Source organism: Astatotilapia calliptera, chromosome 2 (assembly GCF_964374335.1).
Source record: "Astatotilapia calliptera chromosome 2, fAstCal68.1, whole genome shotgun sequence".
Taxonomy (NCBI): Eukaryota; Metazoa; Chordata; class Actinopteri; order Cichliformes; family Cichlidae; genus Astatotilapia; species Astatotilapia calliptera.
In genome coordinates, this window is record NC_137423.1 from 19,973,590 (window position 1) to 20,000,475 (window position 26,886).

Genomic DNA, 26,886 nt, shown 5'->3' on the forward strand with positions numbered 1-26,886 from the left:
TAACTGAACTACACACGCACACAGACTCTGGTTCCGTTATTTGAATTTATTAAATACAATATGAATGTATTCATATTATTAATCTATAAAACATGTCACATTCTTCTAGTAATCATCCAGTTTACATTTATGATCTAAATGAACAGGACAGTGTTATATACAAAGCCTTATCTACACCATACATTACAATCCAAACCGTCAAGCTGCTTCCAGCCTCTCATCTCATATTGTGCAGTCTCTGGGAGCTTTAAACGTTCTGCATTTGTGTCATTTCCCAGACTCATTTTAAGTCTCTTTTCTCTCTGCTGTTTTAATGTGCTTCGTCTCCAAGAGCAGAGCTGGTAAGCTGGAGGCCCCGTACTGGAAAAAGGAACCAGAATTCAGCTCATCATTGAAATACACAATACAGTATTTGGGTATTTAATGTTGTTGTGCATCTCTACCGTCTCTTTCTCATTGGGGTGTTTTTGTCTGTAGTCCAGGTACTGTCGGTTGAGCTCTCTGATGTCATGGAGGAAGGCCTGGCTTTGTCTCAGGTCAGCTAACCGCTGCTGAAGTTCAGCTTTCTCCTTCTCCAGCAACCATGCCTGCCTCTCAGCTCTGTTAGAACAATCACACGAGGTCAGCAGTCAGTGAAAGGAAAAGAATGTAAACTTTTACATTCTCCAAGACCTAGTTCTTTCACATAAATGACTCTATAAAGACATAAAAGTTATAACAGGCTGTTTGTAAACCATGTGTGTGAGCTGCTGCTCACCTCATCATCTCATGCTTGGCATCAAACAGTCTCTGCGTGTTTTTACGGATCAAAGAGCCCACCTAACACAGAACAATGGAAACAAGCACTTTACCCAACCTACAGAAATACAAGCTGCTCTGTTATCCTTCAGTGCAAAGTATGGACGCTGACTTTGAGCTAAACATAGGCATCAGTACTCTGACATAAAATCACAGTAACAGTATGTTCATGTCTAACACATTCTGCCAGCTCATACGGAAGGTAAGGAGGCGATATGGAACGATTAAATGACTAAAGTTCTCGTCTTATCTTCCAAGAGTATAAAGTGGATTATTGTCGTGCAGACTAGAAGTTCAAGGACACACAGAAACGTCAAAATGAGCCTATTGATCTGATTTTGACCGTTTTGAATGAGTCAAAGTTGAGAATCATTAACTAGCAGGGAGGTGGTGTGGTTAGATGCTTATGTAAATTCATCGTGATGGGAAGTTTAGGACTTTAATGAGTTCTTTGAACTTTTTCCAGTGCAATGATTGTGCAGCACAAATCTTTAATGACTTAAAAACCAAACAAATCAAAAAACAAGACTTTGTTTGAATCCATTTAGGATTTCCTCCAATCCACACAGGGTCAAAAGAACACAAATATACACACACAATAATATTTAATTCAATGTCCATTAACAAACTGCAGCTTGACTGAGTGCGTTTGGTAGCCTGATCGATCCATTCCAACCAGTCCCGATGTGTGTTTGGGATCCTTGATCAGAGGTGGCGTACTAACATGCTACTAGGGTCACAATTTAGTATTTTACCATGCTTACATTAGTAATGCTGACCAGACGTCATAATTACCTTGTTGTTTTCTCTTTTTAAAACCTTGAGCTCTTTAAGTGAAGTGATCTGAAAGAGACAAATACAGTGTTTGATTTAATGATGGCTGATCAACAAAATGCTGCTGTCTATTAGACTCAATTCATGGAGAAAACAAATCCAAGTTATATCATAAGTCCATTCGTGACATCTAGAGTTTGAAGTAGGATCGACTACTTATTATGTCGTTAGATGAAAAAGGCCTTGTAGGGACCTCCCTGCATTTCATGATGTTTAATGTCAGTAACCAACAAAATACTTAGCATTACAATTGTCACTGTAATCCTGTCCTTCTATAGTGCTTTACACTCTAATATGGCTACACAATGTATGAGTTACTGGTATTACACTGTTGGTTTAATCCAGCTTGTAGCATCCTTCAAAACAACACAGAGTAAAGCTGTGTTGTCCTTGACAACCTCTGTTTGACATCATGACCAGAATCAGGAAAGTCTGACCTTTTCTGTGAGCTGGTCTTTGACATTGCTGGAGAAACAATTAATGGTGTGTCTGACAGCTTTAGACCCCACAGACTCCCTGAAAGCAAGCAGAACAAAGTAATGCTACTGGCAACCTGAATGATTACCTCTACCAGCATGCTTGCAGTTTTCTTGCATCCTGACTCAGCCTTTGAGCTTTTCTAAAGTAAACATCATTGCTTCAATATTTATCTGTGATAGATATCTGTGTGAAACACAGCTGCTGTCAATGCAAAGGTGTTAATAAAAATGACTGTAATGTGTACTTAAAGCCTAGATTACAGGCTACAGAGACGGTCACGGTGAATGAGCGTTGAATTTTGGAAATTTACCTGTACTGCTCACAGAAGTCAAGGAAGGAATCCAGCAGCACCTCCAACTCTGTCCCTCTGTGTTGGCCTCGTTTCTTCCTCCTCTGCTCGCCTGTGCTGGCCTGTTCTGGTTCTCCGGATCCACTGCCTTCGAGGGGAATCATCTCCATTATTTAATCACTCTGAGCAATAATTTTTTAAGGAAAAATGTCAATTACAATTAAATTACAGTAATATTAAATAAAGCACAGGGCCAGGCTCACTGAGATACTTTTCCCAGTGATGTGGTTAGAGTCTGTTTCGGTTCTTTCTGATGAAGGCCAACTGTGACTGCATCAGCCACACATGGGCAAAATCAATCCATACATTCACCTCCTTAGTTTGGATTCCAGTTATTTTAGCAATATAATTCATTAATGTCTCTACTTTATCCTAACAATGATATTATGAGCACATAGTAGCATTGTGTGGTTATACTGGCTGCTTCCTGTCTGGGCAAAAGGTGTGGCCAGGTGCAGTTATGTTATTTTGTGTTTGTTTCCCTCTGTGAGTAAATGGTTTGGCCAAACCACTGTTACCCTCCTTTGTCTTTGTGCTCAGTTTACTCATTTAAGTTTCTGGAAGTCACTTTTTGAGTAGTTATGCTTAGTTGAGCTTCTTTATGAATCCACAAATTTTATTTTTAAATTTGTCTTTTTGGGGGGTAAAATGGTGTAATTGGCTGCTTGGTCCATCACACCAACAGTTGATACAGTTCAGAAACAAATGTTTGTTGTGTTAGTTACAAAAAAACAACAACAACAAAAACCCCCACAACAACATGTGATCAGAACCTTTGCAGTAAGGCGACAGTGTTGACTACAACAGCCTCCCACCTTCATGCCAACTGCATGTTTTGTGAAACACTGCCACAGATACTGATTACAAATACACTCATTGGACATTTCATTAGGTACACCTGCATAGTGTTGGGTTGGACCCTCTGTTGTTTTCTAAAATGTTGCAATTTCTACAATCAGGAATGTGATGGAAACATTCCACAGAGATTTGCTCCACAGTGATATGACAACATGTTCAAGAAACCAGTTTGTCGCGATTTGAGCTTTATGACATGACGTGTTATCGTGCTGGAGGCAGCTATCAGAAATGGGTACACTGTGGTCATAAATGGATTCACATAGTCAGCACCAATACTCAGGTATGTATTTGCTTTTAAATAAAGTTGATAATACTGAAACCCAAGGTGAGCCAAGAAAATATCCACACTATTACACCGGCACCAGCAGCCTGAACCATCAATACCAGGCAGGTCATGCTTTCATGCTGTGTGTACCAAATTCTGACCCTTACATCCAAACGCAGCAGCAGAAATGAAGTCTAATCAGACGTTATGCATTGTAAAAGTGATAACAGACAGTAACTAGTTCTCTTTGCTCTTACCTGATGAAGACTTCCTAGCTTTGGATTTCTCGTACAAAGACTTTTTCATTCTTCCCAAGCTTCCCCTCACGGCCTTCTTTGGACTTGGATTCTGAGGAAATGACATGAAGAAAAAGATGCAAAGTTAGAATATAGCCCATATTTGCCACTGTTGCTCAAAGCTCTGTGCTAATGCTAGTCCATACCCAGCTGGAGTCTACATCCACATCCTCCTCATCAGATGAAAGCACTCGCCTGCTCTTCTGTGGGGCGGGGCCAGAGCTCTGGAACAAATCATTATTTTCAGCACATCTGACATCTCAACTCTATTTTTATTTGAAAGGCTTTATGACCACACAAGAGCTCCTCACCTGTGACTGACTGTCACTTGATCTTCCACTAGCAGACTCACTTTTTCTCTTCTTGTCCTCCTTCCTTTGCTGATTATTCACAGGCCTAGTGGGACACGGACAGACACACACACAGATAAATAAACCAGTAGGGATATAACATAAAAGTCAGTCACTTCAGCATCATTACTCAGACAGTCAAGTTCAAGTTGTTTAAGTTCTTCCAGAGTGGGGGGGCAGCTTCTGTACTCACAGTCATAAATATTTGGGTAAGTAGAAAGGAGCTTCTAGAGCTTTGAGGGGTTTTTATGTCATCACACTCTTTGTACAGGGCCTCACCTTGCACTTCTCCTCTTGGCAGGCTTCTTCCCAATTAAACGCTTCTGTATGGCTTTAGGAGCAGGCTGACTGTCCTTCTCTGGGACAGATTTATGTACCTCCACATGTGGCTCTGCTTGTTCATCTGCAGTGGCTTCCTTCTCAGGGCTAACCGGTGCATACAGGAGGTTTAAAAAAAAAAAAAAGAAGTCAGCACTCACGTCACAATAAACTAGTAAGTGCAAATTAACTATACCTTACCTGGTTTGGCCCTTCTCACCAGCACTTCTCCTGCCCCTCTCTACCTTCTTTTCTTCCTTCCTATTCTCTCGACCTTCCTCTGCCACATTCCTCTTTACAGCAGATCCACGCTGTCTGCCGGTGGCCTTTCCTGGGTTTTCTGGTCTGTTCTGTTCTTCTTCAGGCACATTTAAATCTTCTTCCATGGCGGTACTGTGCAGAGGGTTGCCTGGGCAACACAAGCATCATGTGGTCAGCCAAAGTTCATTAGGAGCAGAAAATGTATAACAACACATGACAAAGGTACTCAGATTCAATAGTCTTACCATAATTTATCTGTAACCCTGCCAGGAAGCTAGCTTTGTCTATAGAGGACAGGTTGGTGGAATCCATTTGATCAAAAGCTGACGCTTTCTAAATTTGAGCAAAACAAAGTGGAATAAAAGTATAATTAGGTGCTTTAAAAAGTTGCCCCACAACAACTATTTTTACGTGTTTTTCCTCAACGATGCAGCAAACAAAAGAAGGACCAATCGATCTGATCACACTGAACCAGTCATGGATGAACTTACTTCGCTCTCCACTGGAGGCGCTGCCGACACTCTGGTTCCCAGTCGCTTTTTGGCACTGCATAAACAAAAGGCCATATGTTATTACAGTTTCTTCTGAATGCTTAAACCCTAACTGTGATTCCTGTAGCACAATCTCTAAAACTATTCAGACTTATAGCAAAACCACTCACTGAGTTTGCAAAACTAAAAGCACAAAAACTGCTTTGCACTCAGTTTGCAATTTTGTAACACACACTTTGCAAAACTGTAGGCACAATTCACTGCACAACACTCAATTACCAAATTTCCAACACACTCCTAGCAAAAGTATACACATGTATGGCTATCATTAACACTAACTTGCCAACTGTCTGGCACACTTTCACATGTGAAAACTTCTTTAGATAATTAGTTCACTTTGCAATCAGCCTAAGCACTATAATACAGGTAAGCTGTGTGTGCGGAGTACAATGGAGGGAGCAGAAAGAGTGAGAAGTAGAGGAGGCCGAGGAAGAGGACGTGGAGGTGAAGAAGTAGGATGAAGAGGACGACAAGGACAAGGAGGAGCAAGAGGAAGACGAGGAGGGGGGAGAGGAAGGGTAGGAAGAGTAAGAAATAGAATTAATGATGACATCAGAGCTACAATAGTGGACCATGTAATCAACTATGGAATGACCCTGAGGGTAGCTGGCCAACGGGTCCAGCCTAACTCGAGCTGCTACACTGTAGCAAGTACCATAGGGACATCTTGAAATGAGAATCGGTTAGTACAGTCACTTCGCACAAAGATTTGTAGCACTGCCATATGCCAATGAGAAACACACCAATACCATTGATGTAAAAATACTGAAATTGTTACTTTACAGAATTGCTAGATGACCAGATGCTGGGGGCAGAGGAAGCATGTTCACTGCAGACCAAGTAACCCATATAGTCATTATGGCGATTGCAAATAATCCTATACTTGGAAATAAACACTTGTGTTTGTTTTGATGTGTTTGAATAAACACCAGTACTTGAAGTTTGGATCCCTCTATGCTTAAGGATCTATGACAGAAGTATGAGCTCAAACTGACATAGCCTACCTTGTGCACAGAGAAAGCAAAAGCCAGATGTGTTTTGTATTCATACCATCAGTGTGCAGTTGGTGCATTGTGTGCTTAGTAGATGATGGCTTGTGTGTACTGTTTGATACGGAAACACCATTTTTACGAAGGTGTGAAGAGTTAATCTAGCTGTGTTTGCTTTTGCAAGAGAACTACAATGTTTTGATTATTGGGTGACAGGTTTTCTTATTTGTGTGAAGAGTTTTGCAAAATTAGCCAATAGTTACAAAAAATGTGCTTAAGCAATCAGAAAAAACTGTAACTGGCTCTGGATGCTGGGTTTGTTCACCTACCAGCCTGGTTAAAGAACGCATGGCTGTGGTGGAATTCTTACCTGGATAGACCCAGGTGAGGCTATATCGATAACGAGAGCCGGTTATATTCTTAAAATACTAAAAGGAAAGTGCTTCATGATTACCTCCTTTAGCAGAGGACTGTCACTTATGTTAATAGAGTAGATAGGCTGTCCCACACTTTACAGTGACACACCACCCAACCATTCAAGACAAACCATCACTCGATAAGTGGCTCACATCGTGTAAATACTCATCTGGGTTTCCTATTTCATGCCACAGTCAGCTGATATATTTTAAACCTTCCACGTTCTACGTTACACCCACATGTGAAATAAAAACATTGAGCCAGTGGCAAAATGTGCTTCTTATTAAGAGGCCGGCTCTTGTGCCGAATGTAGATTAAAAGAAATAAGAGCTTATCTGCTACATCGTTGTTGTTGTTTTTTTTTTATTGAATGTGAGCAAGCTCAGAGAGATGGTGATCAACATCAGAAAGAAGAGGGCGGCCATACAAATACTGAGAACTGGCTGTACATATAAAGCAGGCTCTGGCTCTGTGAATGGCTCCAAACGAAGCACTTTTGAAGCTGTGACCGCCATCACGGAACAGATACATACCACTAGTTGTCACACTCTATAACACAAGTGTGTTTCTCTTTTCGTTATTCGACAGTATAACTTCCCTCACTGACATCATGCTAACAGCAGCAGGTCAACGAAAAGTTTCTTTTAGCAAACAAGGTGTTCCGGTATGTATAAAGAAATATTTCTTGTAGTGTTGAAATGTTAGAAATCAAAACGGAAAGTTCTCACCTCATTGCGAACAACTGTAGGTTTAGTACGTTATATAAGCTGTTCGTCGGTCGGAGGAGCTCAAACAGCTTCCCGCTGCTCCCGCAAAATAGTTCAAGTTCCGGACTGTACCATTCCAGTCACACAGGGGTGTAAAATAATACAATAAAAATGTGCAAGTGGGGGTTATAGAGATAAATTAACTGCATTCGAGACTCAACTTTAACTTTGCCTTAAGTTGCTTTGAATTCACTATATTCGAAAGAATGTTTACAGTGAGAATAAAAATTAAAAAAAAGCCAACCCCACAGCGGATTTGAACAGTCCTTATTTCTACGGAATGCGAAAAAGACCATAAAGAACTTTTTTCGAACCTTCGAAAGCAACGAAATCTGGGACACAAATCAGTGACTGATGTCAATACAAAAACAAATGCGACTGATTAAATATAACAAGAAGAAATGAGAATCTTTAAATTTTGTGCATTAGTGAAGCAATGTACAAACATTACACCGATTTTTTTAATCAAATATTTTACAAAATGTGACATTAAAAACAATTATAATACAAATCAATGTTATTTTTCCTTGTTATCTAAATAATGCATTATTTAAAAAACCGATTCATTCACCAAATCTCTTCCCTTCCTGAACCCACTATAAAGTAATTAAACATTAACAAGGCTTTCCCTCTGTGTCTGCTCCGTATGTTCCTGAGTGACTTCCCTGTGTACAGTAAGCTAACATTGAATTGTTTCATCTGCTGATCCCCCTAGACAAGCCCTGACTGCAACTAAATTACTTCATGCAGACAATGAAGGAACCAAGTGAAACAATCTTGCTGTTAAAAATTTCAACACTAAAACAAAATCATGACATCAAACTGTCTCATCAATGCCAGTGAACCATTCTGTGTGAGAATGATGCAAAACAAAAGTGCACAATGTGTGTTTGCTTTTTGCTGGCCTGAGATTTGTGATGTGACAAAGTTGAAGTACAAACAAAAAACAGCTTCTTCAGACTCAGCACCTTATCAGCATCATCATCATTAATATTTAAATATCAAGGACTAATCAATTCCATCAACAGTTAAAATTGACTTCCTGTCTTGCGTACCACAGATCCTGTAGTCAAATTATTTTTGTGTTCTGTTGAGCATGACAATCGTGTTGTTTGGCCGTGAGAACTAAAGCGAGTCCTCAGGGTTTGTACTGTAGTGTCCTTGTCTTCGTCTATGTCCATAAAATCACATTACTGATTTGATAAGCACCATTGTGTGTGTGGAAGTAGTTGTTACTTTTAATTAAGCCAGGTAATAAAAAGATAACCTGCTTTGTAGTACAGGCCTGTGATGATGGCCTCAGAGGGTCTCATTCATTTGCTTTCTGTTGTGTGCTTCAGCTTGTACCTCAGTTATTCTTTCCCCTTTTAATTGAATCTAAAGCACCATTAGAAGAGCTGCCGCCTATTCTTCCCTCCCGCTCTCCACCTGTCCTTCTACATTTTGATCCCAGCGTATAACTCGTCGATCTGGGATCTGAAGTACTGGCGCAGTTCGTTCCTCTTGGCCTTCATTGTTGGAGTGAGCAGGTCGTTTTCGATGGAGAACAGCTCGGTGTGAATGCAGATGGCTTTTACCTAAAGAACAGACATGTGGCCAGGTGGTGTTAGTGACAATAATAATATTACTTCTAATATTTGATGGAAAAACAATTCAAAGTATACAGAAATACTTCAACTATGACTGAGTGCTGTACCTGCTCAAAGGACTTGAGGCCTCCTGCCTTGCCCAGCCTCAGCATGTCTTCCAAGATGGCTGCTTTAACTTCCTAAATACAGAAGAATGAAAAAATTCTCAATATATTACTCAATATTAACATTGTTAAGCTGCTGAACACTGGCCTATGATTCATTCAACCATAAAGAGAAACCTAAACAACAGACGAACCAGTGTTGTGTGTACACATAATAATTAGCCATCAGATTTTGCCTTATAAACCGTTTATATTTGCACATATTTCTATAAATCGCTCCACCTATTTCACCTGCAGCAAAAATATAAAGAAATAAGGGATGGCTCAAGACTTTTGTGCAAGCTTTCTGAATCCATTACCGCTCTGCCACATAGTTCCAGGTAGTTGCCCTGCAATCCCAGCGTCCTCCTGGTCCAGTCAGACAGGAAGTCGGGGTCAGGAACCACCACTGCTACCAGGCACGCCTGGAGGCAAACAACATGTAAATGTATCTCATTCAAAGTGGACTTTGTTCTAGAGAAACTTGCAGTTTTAAAGAGAGGACCTACCTGCAGACTGTCTCCATGCACAAATACCTGCGCCACCGCATCACTCCTCATGTAGATGTTCTCTATCTTCTCAGGAGCAATGTACTCGCCCTGTGCCAGCTTAAAGATGTGCTTCTTTCTGTCCACGATCTTCAGGGTGCCATTCTGTAAACAAACACGCGCACGCACTGAATCCTGGTGTGGCCACAGACCACATATGTATTGAGCTTAATGTAATGAACAGATGAAGAACCCACCGGAAGCCATTTCCCAATGTCTCCCGTGTGGACCCACCCATCTGCATCGATGGTCTCTGCTGTTCTCTCTGGGTCATTTAGATAGCCTTGGAATACGTTGGTGCCCTTCACGCACACCTGGAACACATACGCACACGTGACTAGTGTGAATGACTGAAACAACTATGGACATTAAGTAAGCTATATGTGCTGATGTCAGCTTTTTAGTTTTACCTCTCCCTCTCCATTTTCAGCCAGGTAGTTCATCTCGGGTACATCCACCAGTTTAACTATGTTACAGGGCAGAGGCGCTCCAACATGACCTGTTGAGATGAAGTCAGTTTGAGGTCATCTTCAGATCAGTAATCATTTCATACTTTTACATAGTTGGTTAAAGTAGGTTAAGTAAGGTTGGTTAAGTTCTGCAGCTTTGTTATGTGCTACCTGCAGTGCAGTCTCCAGGCATGGTCACTGTGCAACCTGCAGTGCACTCGGTTTGTCCATAGCCTTCATAGAACTGAGACAGAGCACAAACCACAATTATTATTATAATCGTTAGTGATGCTGCTGCTACAGACAGAATTATGCAACATGGAAAATGACAAAAGGAGGGCGGGGTGGATCATCCCAGAGGACATTACTGTGATGTCACATACTACGGAAGTAAAACACCACAGGATAACAGTAGATTACATTCAGCAATTGTGTGTGTGTGTGTGTGTTACCTGACAGCCTAGTGCAGCTCTGAGGAAGGTGAGAACAACTGGAGATATGGGAGCTGCTCCTGTTATCATGAGACGCACACAGCCACCAAGACTGGCCTGCAGAGGGCAGCACATCACATTATTTACTTCACAGCTGCTCAAATGCATCCCAAACAAACTCACTCAGACATTGTTAATGCTCTGATACTACAGTGTTTTTGTATCGTCATTGTTTGCTCTGTTTTCCATTTTCCTAGAATGGAAAATTTCCTTTTAATAATGTGGATCCCCAGGTAACGAGTAGGTTGGTATTTATGTTTTTTTTTTTAATTTTTTCACTGTTGTTTAAAATAATAAACTGTATATATTCATGGACAATTAGTCATTTTGTCATAACAGCAGCTGAAAAAATAGTATTAAAATAAAAGCGGTGCTGGCTCTGAATACCTGGACCTTGTTGAAGATGAGCTTATCCCATATACTGTCTTTCCTGATGATGCCTTTCATGATCTCAGAATGCTTCCTCTTGAAGGCAAATTCCAGCAGCCAGCGCTTCCAGGGTGAGTTGGCCAGACCGAAGATCTACACCAGAAGAATTACCAGGATTAAACAGAACAACATCAGTAAAGCTTACGATCAGCACTGCATTTATGCAAAATCGTATCTTTATAAGATATCATAGCACACAAATGAGCAGAGTGCTTACACTTCTTCATACCTTATCATACATTCTGTTTAAGAGTCGTGGAACCACGGGGAACACCGTAGGCTTCAGCACCTTCATGTCATCTGACAGTCGACGAATATCTCCCTGGAAATAACCAATCCTGGCTCCATGTATCAACATGACTCCCTACCAGACAGGGAGAGGAAATTTGGGACAATGTTATTAAAAGGAGCCTGACACAGCAGGCCGGAAGGAATCCTCCTTGATTTTTAACGACAGGTGGAACAAACCTGCACGACCCTCTCAAACATGTGAGCCAAGGGCAGATAGGACAAATGGATATCATTGGGAAGCACTGGACAGGTGGTCTAAAACAAACACACACAGCAAGCAATCAACACAAAGACAAACACACATGCACAAAGACAGAGATGGAAAGCATTAACCTTCGTAATCCCCCCGCCCTCCCCAGCATGTAGGACAGATGCAGAAAAGACAGCAAGCTTCTTCTGAAGCGGTCTGAACGTACGACTGGAGAGAAGAGGGACGAGACCATTAAAGGTCTTAGTGAGCTGTGTTTTCTCTATCTTCCCTTCAGCATTTTTCCTTTCCTTCTCCTTCCTGAAGCTGCATAGACACTAGAAGCGATGTGCAGTGATGTGGGGACAGGGCAGAATAAAAATTAAGGCTATTTGGTGACTTTGAGTGTCTACTGGTGAACAAACTCCTGGTGATGAAAAGTGGGCAGTACCCACAATCAATAAAGTCTCAACTTCCAGGCAAGCACCTGAGGAAACTACTAGACTGACATACGATACGTTAGAGCTGGGGAGTCAAACATAAGGCCCGGGGGCCAAATTGGTCCAACAAAGACTGCAATCTTTGGACATACATTTTACACTTTTTGTTATATTTTCATAAGTTTTACAGTTTTTCCTACTGATAAAGAGACAATTCATATAACATCAAAGTAACAGACAAACAAATGTTTTCTTTAACTACTATAGAAACTTTAGTTTTCTACATTGAGTCCGTAGTAATTCTGAAATGTTTTCTGTAATTTTGCACATTTATTTATTTACAATTTAAGCCTTAAGAGTCACGGCAACAGATTACTTTCATTTACTAGAAAAACATTTTCATGTTATGTAGAAAAACTCAGAAGGGTCACCACAAGGTCTCAAACGACCAGCTTCAAAGAGATGTGCGATGAGCAAACAGAGAGATGGTCTATGATTACATCAGCACCTCACCCCTGTAATCTTGATGACAGCTGAGCAGTTGGAGACAATATTCCCATGTGTCAACATAGCTCCCTTTGGTTTTCCTGAAAGTGCGTACAGGAGACATGGCAAATATTTTAGTTAACTCAAATCAGAGTGGCTGCATGTCACTGTGAGTCTGTGGATGTGTCACCTGTTGTTCCACTGGTAAAGCAGATGACTGCCATGTCCTTGGGCTGAGGGGGCTGAAGAGATGGAGGTAAAAATGGATCAGACAGCATCCTCAATATTTAGAGACAGTCTAACAGGCCTGTGTTTACATACCAGTGGTTCCTGGTGGTTGGCCTTCCCTATGGCCTGTGCAACAAGAAAAGCAGGTTAACTAACAGATCTGAGAATACAGAGATAAAAGGAAATGATGACAACTGAGACAAAACAACAGGAAACGTAGGCCGAAGAAGTAACCATCTAAGAAACAAATGAAAGTGAAAACAGGCCAAATAAACACAAAGCAGCAAGGACAGCAAAACTAAACTATTTGCCTACTTCCTGGATTATTAGCTTTTTGCACATCTGTCACACTGAAATGTTTCAGATTACTAGAAAAATTTGAATTTTACACAAAGTTAATCAAAGTAAACTTTTCATTAAGTAAAGATGAAAAGCTATCAAAGCCAGTCTGGCTCTGTGTAAAAGCTGTTAACTGGTTGTGCCACCCTCGTATTTGTGATAACCGATAAATCTGAGACGAGCCTGTTCTTTTTGGTCAGCAGTGATTTTCTCCTTGTAACTCTCCCATGATATCATCTCTTTTCTTATTGTTGAATCATGAACTTTGACCTTACTGAGATAAGTGAGGCTTGCAGTTCTTTAGATGTAGTTTTATTTTTGCGCTACCTCCTCGATGTGTCATTGATGCACTCTAGGAGTAAATCTGATTATGTGCCCAATCCAGGGATGGTTCACTCGAACGTTTCTAGATTGATCCATTTGGGCTCGCCCTTAGAACTGCATTTGTAACAACTTTGTAACTGATAGATGTCAAGGACTTTGTTTCCTTTTGGTCTTTTAAACTTTATTTCTTTTAACCTACTTCACTTTGTTAGACAGGTTTAGCATTTCAGTGATTTCATGAGTCAGAAGGTTTGACAGTAATCAAATAAAATTAAACTCAACTTTTTGAGAATGTGGTTAATGGCATTTAAATCATGGTTTAAAAAGGGGGGGATCAATAACTTCACACATAGAAGGTCTGGGAAGCTTTTTTTCTTTGAATAAATGAAGTTATAATTTTAAAAGACTGCATTGTGTATTTACACCTCCCACTGTCACAGCTGGACACAGGGAGGTGTTTAGCTCAGTATACACATTTTGGGTATTTGGGTCAGATCACATTTAAGTGAATCGCTCTGGAGTTCATTTGGACTCGCACAGAGACCACCTCCTCCAAAGCGTCTCATTGTGGTGGTTCTGGTCTGCACCAGAGTGTGATTACTGTGCTCACATCTGTCCAAGTGAACCACACCATTGACACGGATTGAAAGGTGGGGAGCGTCCCTTTTAATTGACAGCAGTTCTCTGCTAGGTTGGATAGGTTTTCTTTCCCCCTTAATAAATGAAGTCATCGTTTAAAACTGCATTTTGTATTTACTCTTGCCTTTGTCTAATATTCCAATTTGTTTAATGATCCGAAAGATTTGAAAGTGTGAGAAATATACAAAAAATAGAAAATCAGGAAGGAATTGAGTACTTTTACAGCACTGCACAAAAACAGAAAACAAAGGAGAAGCTGTTGAAGGAAAAGAATAAAGTTTATTAAAGGTAAAAGCAGAAGAATGAAATAATTACACACAAAAGACAAAGAAATTACGATAAATAATAATAATAATAATAATAATAATAATAATTAATTTAAAAAAAGAAAAAGCCTTCTGACCATCATCTCCTGCAGGCTGAGGATGTGGATTCCAGCCTGCTGTCCCCGTTCGATCAGGCTGGTGTTCGGGCTCTCCATTAGAACAATTGTTCTCACACTGTGTTTCGTGTTGTTAATGCAGTCCAGCACTAGATTGACTTTATCCATCACATCGCACACTATAGTTGAGATAGAAGCTGCAAAAACAAATAGCAGATAATCAGCTGAACGTCTTCAGAAAAACCTCTGCCATGTATCCAAATCTTCAACATTATGCACTCCACACTGTATATAAATGCCACTTGTTTTGCACATATTCAACTCTGTATATTTTATATATTTTATTATTATTATTATTTATTTATTTATTTTTTTTACTATTTAATTTGTAAAAATGTGTATACATATACACACACACACACACACACACACACACACACGTAGGAAAATATTTAGTATACACATCCAGAAATGCATACACTATTATATATTGTACATATATTTATTAGTTTCAGGTTGGCCATTCTTGCATTTTGCTCGTTTGTGTTGTTGTGTTTGCACATCTCTGTTGCTTGTGGGGCTCGCACACAAGAATTTCACTCGCATGTGCTGTGCCAGTGTGCCTGCACATGTGCTGTGACAATAAAAGTGATTTGATTTGATTTGATTTGAAATCACCATTGTTTACCTTTGTCTATAATATAGCTGATAGCCTCTGTTCCCAGCGTGTCATACAGAGGGACTGACACCAGAGAATAGGTGTAACACGCCAGCTCACTGATGGTCCACTACACACACAAATCAGAATCATCAGAATCAGAATACTTTATTGATCCCTGGGGGAAATTATTTAAACAAACATTACAAGATTAAGTTTGATAATGACTCCGTCGTCAAAAAGCAGCACATTCAGGTTCATCTTAGCACTGAAGTAATGAGGCTGTGAGATCATAGAGCAGCTGCTTGTTAAAGTAAAGACTAAAACCTTGAAAGTGTGCGATTATGTACCTCTGGTCTGTTCTGAGAGAATATGCCGATGTGAGAGTCGGCAGTCTTGCTGTTTCCTTTGTGAAGAAATGCAGAACCCAGATTCTCTGCTTGCTCAATTACCTAACACATAAACACACAGACACACACACCAGCTGTTAATGCTGACAAACTCAACCTTGTTCAGCCTCAGAAATCAAAGTTTGATTTATGCTCATTTTGCCTTTTCACCTTCTCATTTACATGTGATCACATTTAGCACAAAGTTACAAAGTGACGATTTCAGATTTGCATACAGAATAAAATGACGCACTTGCAGAGTGAATGTCACCGGCAAACAACGTGACCAAAAAGACGAGGTCACCTTTTTGACCACCACTTTGTAAACAACTGTTTATACTGACTGCAAACTGTAGCTTTCACCCTGGAGGCCATAGTGTTTATACAAGGTGAGCTAATCTTGGTATCTCTTACCTCTCTGTAGGAAATCCATTCATAAGGCTGTTTTGGCTTCCTGGAGCCGACACAGGGACCGTTACCTGGACGATGAAAGAGAAGAGTTACTACAGTGGAAAGTTAGAGCAACCTAATGTCACAAATTCAAAAGTGTTCCCAGGATGTCTTCATACACATATCCCTATTACACATATAGATGATTACACTTCCTACCCTGCATGCTTGGCTTCTGGCACAGCAGTAAACTGAAGTGTTGACTATTTTGTCAGGCTTCTGGCATTAAGAAAAAGTACGTAGGTCCCAAAGTCAAACAAACACTGCGGCATCACTGAGAGTTAAAAACTGTCTAAAGTCTTTCATCTTTAATAAAATGATCAGCGTTGCTGCTTTACCAGGTGTAACAATTAAGTTTAACATCCAGGCATCCATGAAAACAGGATTTAATAAATTTAACGGAGTTAGAAGTTAGCAGGAAGTTAGCTCGCTAGTTTCTACCTAAACATGATATAGCATGTTCTGACTGAGAGATTTCTGAAATAATTTAACTGTGCCTTTCATCTTCTTATCTAAATATGGACTTCTGGTTCCAAAACAACTGACACAATGGCTCTTATGGTTGGCACATACATGTGACAAAGCTGTTCCTCTAATGTGGAAAAACCACATGAGTGGTAATCCATGTCATTCACTTTCTTTTTCAGACCGTTCCTCTGCAAAAATGGAAAAAGGGTCCCATTTTTAAATGCTCATCTTTAAAGCAGCAGCATACATGTTTAATATGAAAACTGTAAAAACAACAGTTGCGGTCTCTACAGCTAAGTTTGCCTTAATGATCGCGTAGGAGGTTAATTTTTACATAACGTGTGTCATAAAATTGTATTAAAATATCTAAATATTCAAATAAAATATCCATCTTTTATATACAGTTTTTGTATTCAACAAAGTCAAAGTTACTATGAGATGTTAAACACATCATCACTACTGCACCAGTGCAGTTAAGGATGAATCTGAATGCGAGCTTGATTTATACAGTAAAAGTACCACATTGGGATTAAATTGTATTACTGGTGACTTACTGGACACTCTGGCGCCTCTGAGAAAGAATTCATACAACGTAGTGGCATCATCATAGATATGTGTCAAGGGACTGTCAGTGGTCAGTAGAACTGATCGGCGTGCCAAATCTCCACCCTCACAATGACAATGAAACAGATTGTGAATGCAACAATAACGACAGCAGCTGGAACGTTTCTGTATGAAAAATCTTGTTAGAGAATTAATGACAGCAAGTAATTTGTGGGTCACATCATCGATCAGCATAACTATCCTGTGACTCTGACAGGGACCAAACTTACCTGAACCTCAACTGACTGCATCTGCAGGTCACAGACCTGTGGGAGGGGCCTGGATCGTGTTGCCAGGTAATAGGTTGTTGCAGCAACCACAGCCCCAATGCTGACTAACACAGGGGTGGACATGTTTCTGACGTAGCAGCTGACATCTAGATCTGGCAGGTTCTGAATAAACTCCTCCATGTTATTTGCGATGAGGTGCCTTCAACAACACTGACTGCTCTGCTCTGTTCGTCCAGGTGCAGTTAGACTGAATGCCCTGAGGTGTGGTTGCAAGCAATATGAAGACGTTTTTGGCCAGGAGTTCACCTAGAAAGAGCAAGAGAAGACACATCGTTATTGTACTTTGAATCTTTTTTTATCCATAGTTTAGTAAAGTAAGTAAGTAAATTTTATTTATATAGCACCTTTCTAGATAAAAGATCACAAAGTGCTTCACACAGGGAAGACAAAGTATAAAACAAAAGCAGACAAAAGTTAACAAAATGAGTACTTCAATGTTTTGGTCAGAAGCCTTGCTGCAGCGTTTTGGACAATCTGCAGACGCTCCAGGGAGTTTTTTCTTAGAGATGTAAACAGTGAATTACAGCAATCCAATTATGATAAAATGACTGCATGAATAATAATCTCCAGTTCAGTACGAGACTTAATTTAGAAATGTTTTGTTAAGTGATAAAAGCAGGCTCACCAAAGTGAGCCGGGTCAAAGATTACCCCGAGGTTCCTGATGGACGATTTCACAAATGTTGAAAGAGGACCAGGAGCATTCATTATCTTAGGTACATGTCTGTCAGGAGCACATACAAGGACTTTGGTCTGTCCTTCATTAAGTTGGAGAAAGTTGTCGACCATCCAACCTTTAATGGATTCTAAGCACTCATTCAGAATCTGCAGCTTAGAAACATCTTGGGACTGGATATCATCTGGGTAGCAAATGCCCTCAAAGGGGCTTAAAATATGCTGGAGAGGAAGTAGATACATTAGAAACAATAAAGGCCCCAGCACAGAACCATGTGGCGCACCATAGGTTATGTTACGACCTGGCTCAAAAGCCGCAACATAAAAAAGGAGACGAATACCAGAGTATAGGTGAGAAGAGGTATTATCTTAGAATGGAATACCAGGTCGGCTAAAATGGCTGATGCCAGCAAGGCAAAGACAAGCGAGCTCCCTGGGAAGCTTGCCTCAGGTATGCTTTTATCCACACCTGACTAGGTGTGGCCAATTAGCACCAGCTGAACACATTGAGATGATTAGGGGCTACAGAGGGACGTAGCACCTCCTCCCTCAAAAGGGTTCCTCTAGGACCCCTAAATTCATTAAAAGCCCCTCTGAAGCCTCTAGGTCTTTGACCCACAAACCTGAAATAAAAGTAAAAGCTTAGAAGTGGAAGATTTAGAAACTGTCACAGAAAAGTATCGTTCATATAGATATGAGGAGAACCACTCCAAGGCAGATCCAGATACACCGACCCAATGTTTCAGCCTTTCAAGCAGAATTCGATGGTCAACTCTACCAACATCAGGAGAACAGAACATTTTCCTGCATCATTTTGCATCAAAATGTCACTGGAGACTCTGAGAAGGGCTGTATGTCTGTGAAGGTTCTCAGTCATCCAGGTCATCGTAGTCTAAGGAGCTTGGAAAGAAAAGCATCAGGACTTCTTTAAGTTGCTTGAAGACGTTTCACCTTCATCCGAGAAGCTTCTTCAGTTCTAGGGTCAAATGGTGGAGAGTCGCAGATTTAGACAGAAGTCAGATATCGGCTGCTGATTATAACCAAATCTTCAAGCCGACACACACAGACAGCAGTGGCTGATGTTTATCCGGACCTGAAAGACTTTGGTCTAATGTAAGGGCTGTTTGTTTGTTAATAATAATCCTGTGCACTGAAGCGTGCAACATCTCTTTACTGTTAAGTACAGAAACCAAATGAAAGACTGCTGCTTTTCCCGTACAGTAATAGCAGGCGATCTCGTTCAGCTGTGACTCACGTTACAGTGCAATTGGATCGTATATCATATATTTAACAGATTCTCCCAGGCATCAGATGTATTCGTCCCATTCTGTGCCAGTGTTGTTGTTTAATAGTTGGAGGAGTTCTCAGCATTACAACAAAAACACAGTTAAGCCTCCCTCATCCCAGTTATTGCCCTCGCTCCCACCCTCTCCCTCTCTCGACCCTCATGTCAGGCTCGTGTGTCCCAGCCTACATCTCTCTATGTTTCCTGTTTTATTATTGTGCGTTCCCTGTTCAGTGTGTTTAGTTTTGCTCCCATGTTCATTCATGTGTTTCCACACTAAATACACCTCTCTGTGTATTTAGTGTGTTAGTTTTCTGTCAGTCGGGGTCAGGTCGTCTGCGTTCCATGTTTCAGGTATTCGTGTTAAGCATGTCCAGGGTTTTCATGTTCAATTCTAGTTTAGCCAATTTAGGTTATTCTTTATTTTTGTATTGTTTGCTTTGCCCTTTATTTTTGTAATTTTTCCATCAGCTATAACAAAAGCGCTTCATTTTGTCTGCGTTTGGGTCCACATTTCTTAGTCCACACAGTCTCCCAGCACAGACTGTGACTGCAAAGCTGTTGAAGAATAAACAGACTGGAAAGTGTGACATCTTCATGTGAGAACAGATGAAGACGATGACCTTATGGTCCAGACCAGCGGTGGGCAACTCCAGGCCTCGAGGGCCAGTGTCCTTGGTCAAATACAGCTGATTCAATTGGCTAAATGGCCTCCTCAACATGTGTTGAAGTCCTCCAGAGGCCTAGTAATGAACTAATCAATTAATTCAGGTGTGTTGACCCAGGGTGAGATCTAAAACCTGCAGGACACTGTTGCTTGAGGCCTGAAGTTGCCCACCCCTAGTCTAGACTCTAGAAAACACAGACAGCACTTCTCACAGCAACACCAAGGCAGACCCACGATTTGGACTTCTCCTCTCTCAGCTCTTAAAATGAAAGTTGCTGCATTCTCATTAGCAGGATAAAAGAAAAACTGTCTGTAAGACTGAACTGAAGTGTGAGAAAACAATCCTACTTAAAGCACAGCTTGAGTTGAAATGTACCTCAAGAGTTCAGGTTCCTGTATCAGCTGTGCCCTCTCTCACAGTCACATTCTGTTACTCTACATAAACTGCATAACAAAATACATCACTGTTAAATGTTAATGCTGTTGTTTCTCTTTTAAGACCAAGAAAAAAAACATTGAAATTATAGAGTGCTCAATTCTTTGCATGTGGTCAAAATTATGAATTCAACAAGGGGTCGGATACTTCTTTCCCCGACTGCACATATGCAGAAAGAGTTCAATCAATTTCAGAAACTTAAATTACAAGTAATATTATTACAGAAAAGGATTTAGCATTTTTAAATAATCTTTTTTATTATTTTGGCAGACCACCCACCAATTCAGTTCAATTCAATTTATGTAGCATCAAATCACAACAGCAGTCACTCTAGCGTGCTTTATATTATAAGGTGAAGACGCTTCCACATTACAAGGAAACCTTCAGTCTAGTTTCTCATCCTTTGATTGCAGAGCGCTTGTTTCACCTACACTAATACTACTCAGTGTTTCATTTCCCAGCACATGCATGACAATAACATGAGCCAGTCTCTTAAACTGGAATAACCTGTAAAAGAAGAGGCTTAGCTGTGAATGCTAACTGTACAACAGTTAATAATAACAGGATAATGCAAGAACAACACACGACACACACTATTTCCGTATCCCCGTGTGTGTTTCTCCATGTTTTAACGTGTTTCTCACCCACTAACCTGTAACAGAGAGCAGCCAGGTGAGACACTGAGCATCCAGTGGCAGGGATCCTGCAGTTTTTACTGCCGCTCTGCCTTCACAATGCACTAATGCACCGTTGACACGCAACAGCAACAAACATTCTTTTAAGAGGTCAGGCGGGGCCACGGGAGCCCTCTAATTGGCTGGCTCCTGGAAAACGATCAGTCTAACTCAAAGTCAAACAATCAATGCATGTTTCTGTAATTTAATCTGATAGTGAAGACTGGGAGACCAAACCAAGCAAAGTTAAACTTGTTCTAATAGCAGTTAAATGCAGAGTATCTTCAAAATTAATAAACAACATCAATACGGACTCTTTGTCTGGTGACGCGTCTCTTTCATTTGTCTCATTCTCACACAGTTACAGCCTTCTTGCAAAGGACAGCAGGTTTCAGCAACGCCTGAGTGCCTTCACCTTTGCCACAGTGACCTATGACCCACATGTGGTCAGGTGAGCAAAGGAAAAACTATCTGACACAATGTTCTGGGGCAAAAGTGTGTGTGACCATACATGAAGTTATTTTCTGTCTTGTGATTGTTAAATATTGACTCATCTGTGTTTATCATGTGAACATGGTTCTCAACAGCCTTTAAGCTTAGGACAATATTCCCTCTGTGCTCGGTGCTTTCTATGTCAGCATGACCAGACCAACTTCCTTCTTTAAATCCTGTCAACTACACAACAGTGGACGATCACCAATTACACACACATCACTACAGTGGGCACATACTTCCTCCATGTCTTAAAAAAATAAAAATAAATATTTTTTAATATTGATGGTTAAAGAGCTGGTACTCATACAGCACTTTTCTCCTGAATTTGAGCACTCGGGCGCTTTCATGCTCACAATCATCCTTTTATCTGTATCCAAGCATGAGCTGCTCCTCACAAACACACTCACACTCCGATGGATGCATCACGGCCAACTCAGGGTTTAGCATGTTTTTTGTTTGTTTTTTTCTCTTTTTGCCTGTCCTCTTTGGCTCTTTTGCCATCAGAATTATTGTCTAAAGGCGAAGAAAGATGCCCAACGGACTTACTTTACCAAATTGACTATCCCAGCCTTGCCGTAATGGTCTATTTGATTCACCTTTTATTGTTTATTTTATTTTTTATTTTCACTTGCTAGATACGGGACAGACTGAATGAGGAAAAGAGAAGGGAGAAAGAAAGAGGGAAAGAAAAACAGCGGAGAAGAGGGACGGGGATAAAAAACAAAAACCAACTAAATAAGCAGACAAAAAAAACAAACACATCAATCACCTGGATCACCTGTTGAGAATGAAAAAAGAAAACAAGCAGAAGAAAACGAGAGCAATAGAATAAACAACATCACAATGATCTATGGGAATATGACAGTAAATACTAAATATTGAACATTATTGTGCAGCACCTAAGATCGACAGCGCACAGTGTGCTTTGAGGTAGGAGCCAAAAAGGGTGTAGTTTGTGTGTGTGAGCAGCCGTGTGTACACCTGTGAGCATGGACGCGTTTGTTTTTAAAAGGTTCCTTCATGTAATGATCTGCTAGAGGGTGTGGGGGGGCCACTGCCCCGTCCACCAGGGCATGAAGCAGGTATGGAGGAGATCAAGACTCCAGACATCCAGAGGCCCCCAGAACACAAGAGACCAAGGAAGACCAACAGAGGGGCAGCCGCGCCACTGTCCCAGTAAGAGCTGAGGAGAGTCCCAGATGAGGGGTCACTCAGCAGCCGCGGAGCAGAAGCCAGGGGGGGGTTGCAGTGACGTGCCCGTGAGCTCCGCCGGCAGCCAGCTGTGCCAGAGTGGCCTCAGGCCTCAGGCCGAGGCCACCCCACCCCTGAAGTGGCCCGAGCGAGCCCCAGGCTCCAGGCCCCGATAAGGAGCCACCAAGGAGTGAGCCGGTGTGTACCTGGACGCCCATCCCCGGACACAAAGAACCACCAACGCACCGATGTCTGAGGGCGTTTGCCACCGGCAGGGGAAGTGGTGGGGGGAGATAGGCCTCCATACCTTAGAGGGCCTGAGATGTCTCCAGAGAGGTGGCGACTGATACCCAACCTGACATATAGACACAGACATACAGGCACACACAGACACAAACATCCATTCCCACCCTCATGCTCTCATATGCACTTACTCCACACTCAACCAACGTGGAGACAGACATAAAGAGACGCTGTACACACGATCACACTCCCCAAGCGTACTCTAAGAACCGGGTCTAGGTACCCTTGCCCCTGGAGGGGGAAACTGCACCCAGACCCAGGTGGTGTTACCCTTTTCCCTGCGGTGGGGAGAAGCAGACCGCCCCGACTCCGCAGCAGCAGGGAGGCCCCACACTCCAGACCCCAGTCGGACGGCCAACTCCTCCTCCTGGCCCCCCCGCTCCAGCAGGCCGCAGAGAACGGGGATGAGAGAAGACTCCAAACCTCCCTCCGCCAGGCTCATATGTAGTGTTGATGCATGTGTGTTCTAAGGTGCATTTAAAACCCAGGAGGGCATGGAGCTACCTGCCAGAGAGCAGCAGGTAAGCGCACAGCCCCTCCTGATAGCCCTCAGTGTCTACGTGTATTTAAAATTGAGAGGTGGGCAACGACGCCAGGGGTGAGGTGTACACCCTGATGGTCTTTTGGATTCCGTGTAGCGTGCCCACCCCCAAGATCCTATATGTATGTGTTATGAGAGTGTGAGTAATGTGAATGTCTAAGATTTTGAAATAAAATTGAGGCACAGGCAGCCAGAAGGGGACAGAGGGGGGGATGCCTCCCCTGCACCCTGGTGCACCCATTCTCATGTGGTACTCATGGCCATTGATCAATGGTCATGAGAATTTGCATAATTACGATTAAGGAACTGACCTCCCAGCCCATTGGTTTCAGTCATTATGCAAATGTACTGTTTATAAGATTTGGGGAAACCTGCAGTCAGCTGAGACTGAAGAAGTCACTTGGATGAGTGACGAAACGTTTCTCCCACAAACGCTACGTCCACATGAACAGAATCAACTTTTGGAGATATAAAGGAGAACATCACAGGATGATACCTGCAGGTCTGACAGCAGCAGGTGTATCACTCCTGTTTCTACCTGGAGACAGCAGTCGCCTCATTGTTCTGACACACAACACAAAACTATCCACAACACTACCCACTAACTACACAAGACAACACATTAACTACACACTACAAACACGCTAAACGTCACAAATCTCTCTTCCTAAACAACCAAATGTCGTATTGCCATATCATTTTTGATTGGTCGACATGGTGCATTTTTCCACCAACACAAAAGGGCTGTTTTTTGATTTGGTTTGGGGTTTTCTTTATTTTTTGCTCATAAGCAGAGAGTGCTCGCTGCGCTGTCCTTATACATTAAACGTGACGAAACTATTGAGGAAAAAACGCTGCATATATATTGTTTATCACGACTCTGGTTTTACGTGGCCTATCAACACAATTTATAAACTGGTATATATCACTTTGTTGTTTTGTCTTTAAGTGGTCATGTGATTGGCTTACCACGACTACTTTATTCTTCCTCAGTCAAACAGCAGCACTCATGCGATTGTTTTGCCCCCTTAGCTCCAGGTGTTGTGCCAAAAAGTTATCGTCGGGCAGAAAGTGATTGCCGTCTGCAGGAGCGCGCAGCTGCTTAAAGGTGTAGCGCCCAGATTACTTACAGCTACTTCCGTACAACTGATGCAGTAAGCTGAGCACAGCTTCAACCGTCTGTTGAAAAATAGTAACGCGACCGCAATTTTCTTGTTAGTAACAGTAACGGCGTTGTAACGATATTCCATCCATTTTCATCCGCTTTGTCCGGGGCCGGGTCGCGGGGGCAGCAGCCTAAGCAAAGAGGCCCAGACCTCCCTCTCCCCAGCCACCTCCTCCAGGGGGCATCCTTGTCAGATGCCCGAACCACCTCAGCTGGCTCCTTTCGATGTGGAGCAGCAGCTGCTCTACTCTGAGCCCCTCCCGGATGGCCGAACTTCTCACCCTATCTCTAAGGGAGAGGCCAGCCACCCTTCGGAGGAAGCTCATTTCTGCCGCTTGTATCCGCGATCTCGTTCTTTCGGTCACTACCCACAGCTCGTGGCCATAGGTGAGGGTAGGGACGTAGATCGACCGGTAAATTGAGAGCTTCGCTTTTACACTCAGCTCCCTCTTCACCACGACGGACCGGTGCAGCGTCCGCATTACTGCAGCTGCAGCCCCAATCCGTCTGTCGATCTCCGGCTCCCTTCTCCCATCACTCGCGAACAAGACCCCGAGATACTTGAACTCCTCCACTTGGGGCAGGAACTCATCCCCGACCCGGAGTGGGCACTCCACCCTTTTCCGGCTGAGAACCATGGCCTCAGATTTGGAGGTGCTGATCCTCATTCCCGCTGCTTCACACTCGGCTGCGAACCGTTCCAGTGCGAGCTGGAGGCCCTCACCCGATGAAGCCAACAGAACCACATCATCTGCAAAAATCAGAGATGAGATTCTGAGGCCACCAAAGCGAAAGCCCTCCGCCACTTGGCTGCGCCTAGAAATCCTGTCCATAAAAATAATGAACAGAACCGGAGACAAAGGGCAGCCCTGGCGAAGCCCATCACCCACCGGGAACGAGTCCGACTTATTGCCGGCAATGCGAACCAAGCTCTTGCAACGGTTGTATAGGGATCGAATGGCCCGTAGCAATGGGCCAGACACCCCATATTGTAACGTTGTAACGATAGAAATAGTAATTAGTTAGATTACTCGTTACTGGAAAAAAGTAACGCCGTTATTCCCATCACTGCAAAACACACACACAAATACACCAACACAGTAACGACTAAAGTGTTGTGTTGTTGCACTTTGCCAGCTTTTAAAACACAACCTCCAGCAGCTTGTTCATGCCCCGCCTCCCTTTAGCAGCGGTGCCCGGAGACACATCTGTCTGACAGCGCTGACTGGACTTAAGGTCGGAATGGAAACTCCCCCCCCCCCCCCCACACACACCGCACTAGCACTATTAAAAGCGTGCACAGCATTTGTCATATCATAATAATTTATCATATTAATAAGTGCGCGTGCAAACACAGGTTAGTGTTGTTTTCTGTCACGCGCCACCTTTATGGTTTCGCTTGAATATAATTAACTTACCTGATTTCTAAACGGAGCTCGCTTTGATATTCTTCTTAATGCCAGCTGGGATGTGCTGTTCTCCTATTAGCACACTTTCTTTAGCATACTGTATCAAAGCCAGCAAACGCACTATTATTTCTTTCAGTCGTGATTAACTGACTACGGTGAGCTGCTGTCGCTTACTTCGCACCTGTTCCCACGACTTCTTCCCGGTTTCTCGCTCCTCACCTCGCGCAGACCTGACCAGCCAATCATGGCATTACATAAGTTTCAAACTTCCGGACAAGTGTTTCTCAATAAGTTAGCAGTAAAAGGTTCAATGCGTAAAATACTAGATCCATGATTCAGCTTTGCGTTCACCAGTCAGTCTTTAAAAGGCGTGTTTTTCTCACGGGTCACTTTATGACAAGATGCAGCGTGGAAGGTAATTTCACTATCAGGGTCTCACATGGCTTGTCAGACCAATCAGCTGGCTAATCACTGGCTCAAAGCAGACTGTAAACTGCTCTCCTTTTAGTGTCACTCAGAGTTAATGAGAAGCAAGTAACTGTCAATATTTAGCCTGCAGCGTCCATCGACCTCCACACTTTGACTTTGTGTGCACCGCTGCAGGCAAATAACTGAACAACATAAGCATAAAAAAACAAAACCAGGCATCAACATACTACATCAAAAATAATGAAAAACTAAAAACAGAAG

The 26,886-nt window shown here is 42.1% G+C and overlaps 2 protein-coding genes across 7 annotated transcripts; both read right to left on the reverse strand.

The window, feature by feature from the left end:
* Nucleotides 1–26: 26 nt before the first annotated feature.
* cenpu (centromere protein U) lies at nt 27–7,574 on the reverse strand. Its single transcript, XM_026186140.2, has 14 exons — nt 7,495–7,574; nt 5,301–5,355; nt 5,055–5,142; nt 4,750–4,957; nt 4,510–4,656; nt 4,192–4,276; nt 4,027–4,104; nt 3,842–3,932; nt 2,423–2,549; nt 2,070–2,148; nt 1,594–1,641; nt 758–819; nt 444–600; nt 27–360 (listed from the first exon to the last, which is right to left on the reverse strand). The coding sequence occupies exons 1-14, from the start codon at nt 7,497–7,499 to the stop codon at nt 286–288; spliced, it is 1,305 nt and encodes a 434-aa protein (XP_026041925.2). The 5' UTR covers nt 7,500–7,574; the 3' UTR covers nt 27–285.
* On the reverse strand, nt 7,116–26,490 carry LOC113032939 (long-chain-fatty-acid--CoA ligase 1-like). Of its 6 annotated transcripts, XM_080305906.1 has the most exons (22): nt 26,206–26,490; nt 18,809–19,006; nt 17,297–17,602; nt 17,018–17,132; nt 15,960–16,024; nt 15,507–15,608; nt 15,187–15,286; nt 14,520–14,695; nt 12,908–12,940; nt 12,777–12,828; nt 12,614–12,687; nt 11,651–11,728; nt 11,412–11,546; nt 11,141–11,275; nt 10,715–10,810; nt 10,434–10,506; nt 10,224–10,312; nt 10,011–10,127; nt 9,775–9,918; nt 9,586–9,690; nt 9,230–9,301; nt 7,116–9,110 (listed from the first exon to the last, which is right to left on the reverse strand). In XM_080305906.1, the coding sequence occupies exons 3-22, from the start codon at nt 17,474–17,476 to the stop codon at nt 8,970–8,972; spliced, it is 2,082 nt and encodes a 693-aa protein (XP_080162032.1). In that variant the 5' UTR covers nt 17,477–17,602; nt 18,809–19,006; nt 26,206–26,490; the 3' UTR covers nt 7,116–8,969. The 6 variants fall into 6 exon arrangements, with proteins under 6 accessions (XP_080162032.1, XP_080162035.1, XP_080162048.1 ...); XM_080305909.1 differs by lacking the exons at nt 18,809–19,006; nt 26,206–26,490 and adding an exon at nt 21,071–21,208; XM_080305922.1 differs by lacking the exons at nt 18,809–19,006; nt 26,206–26,490 and adding an exon at nt 18,765–18,781.
* Nucleotides 26,491–26,886: the final 396 nt, after the last annotated feature.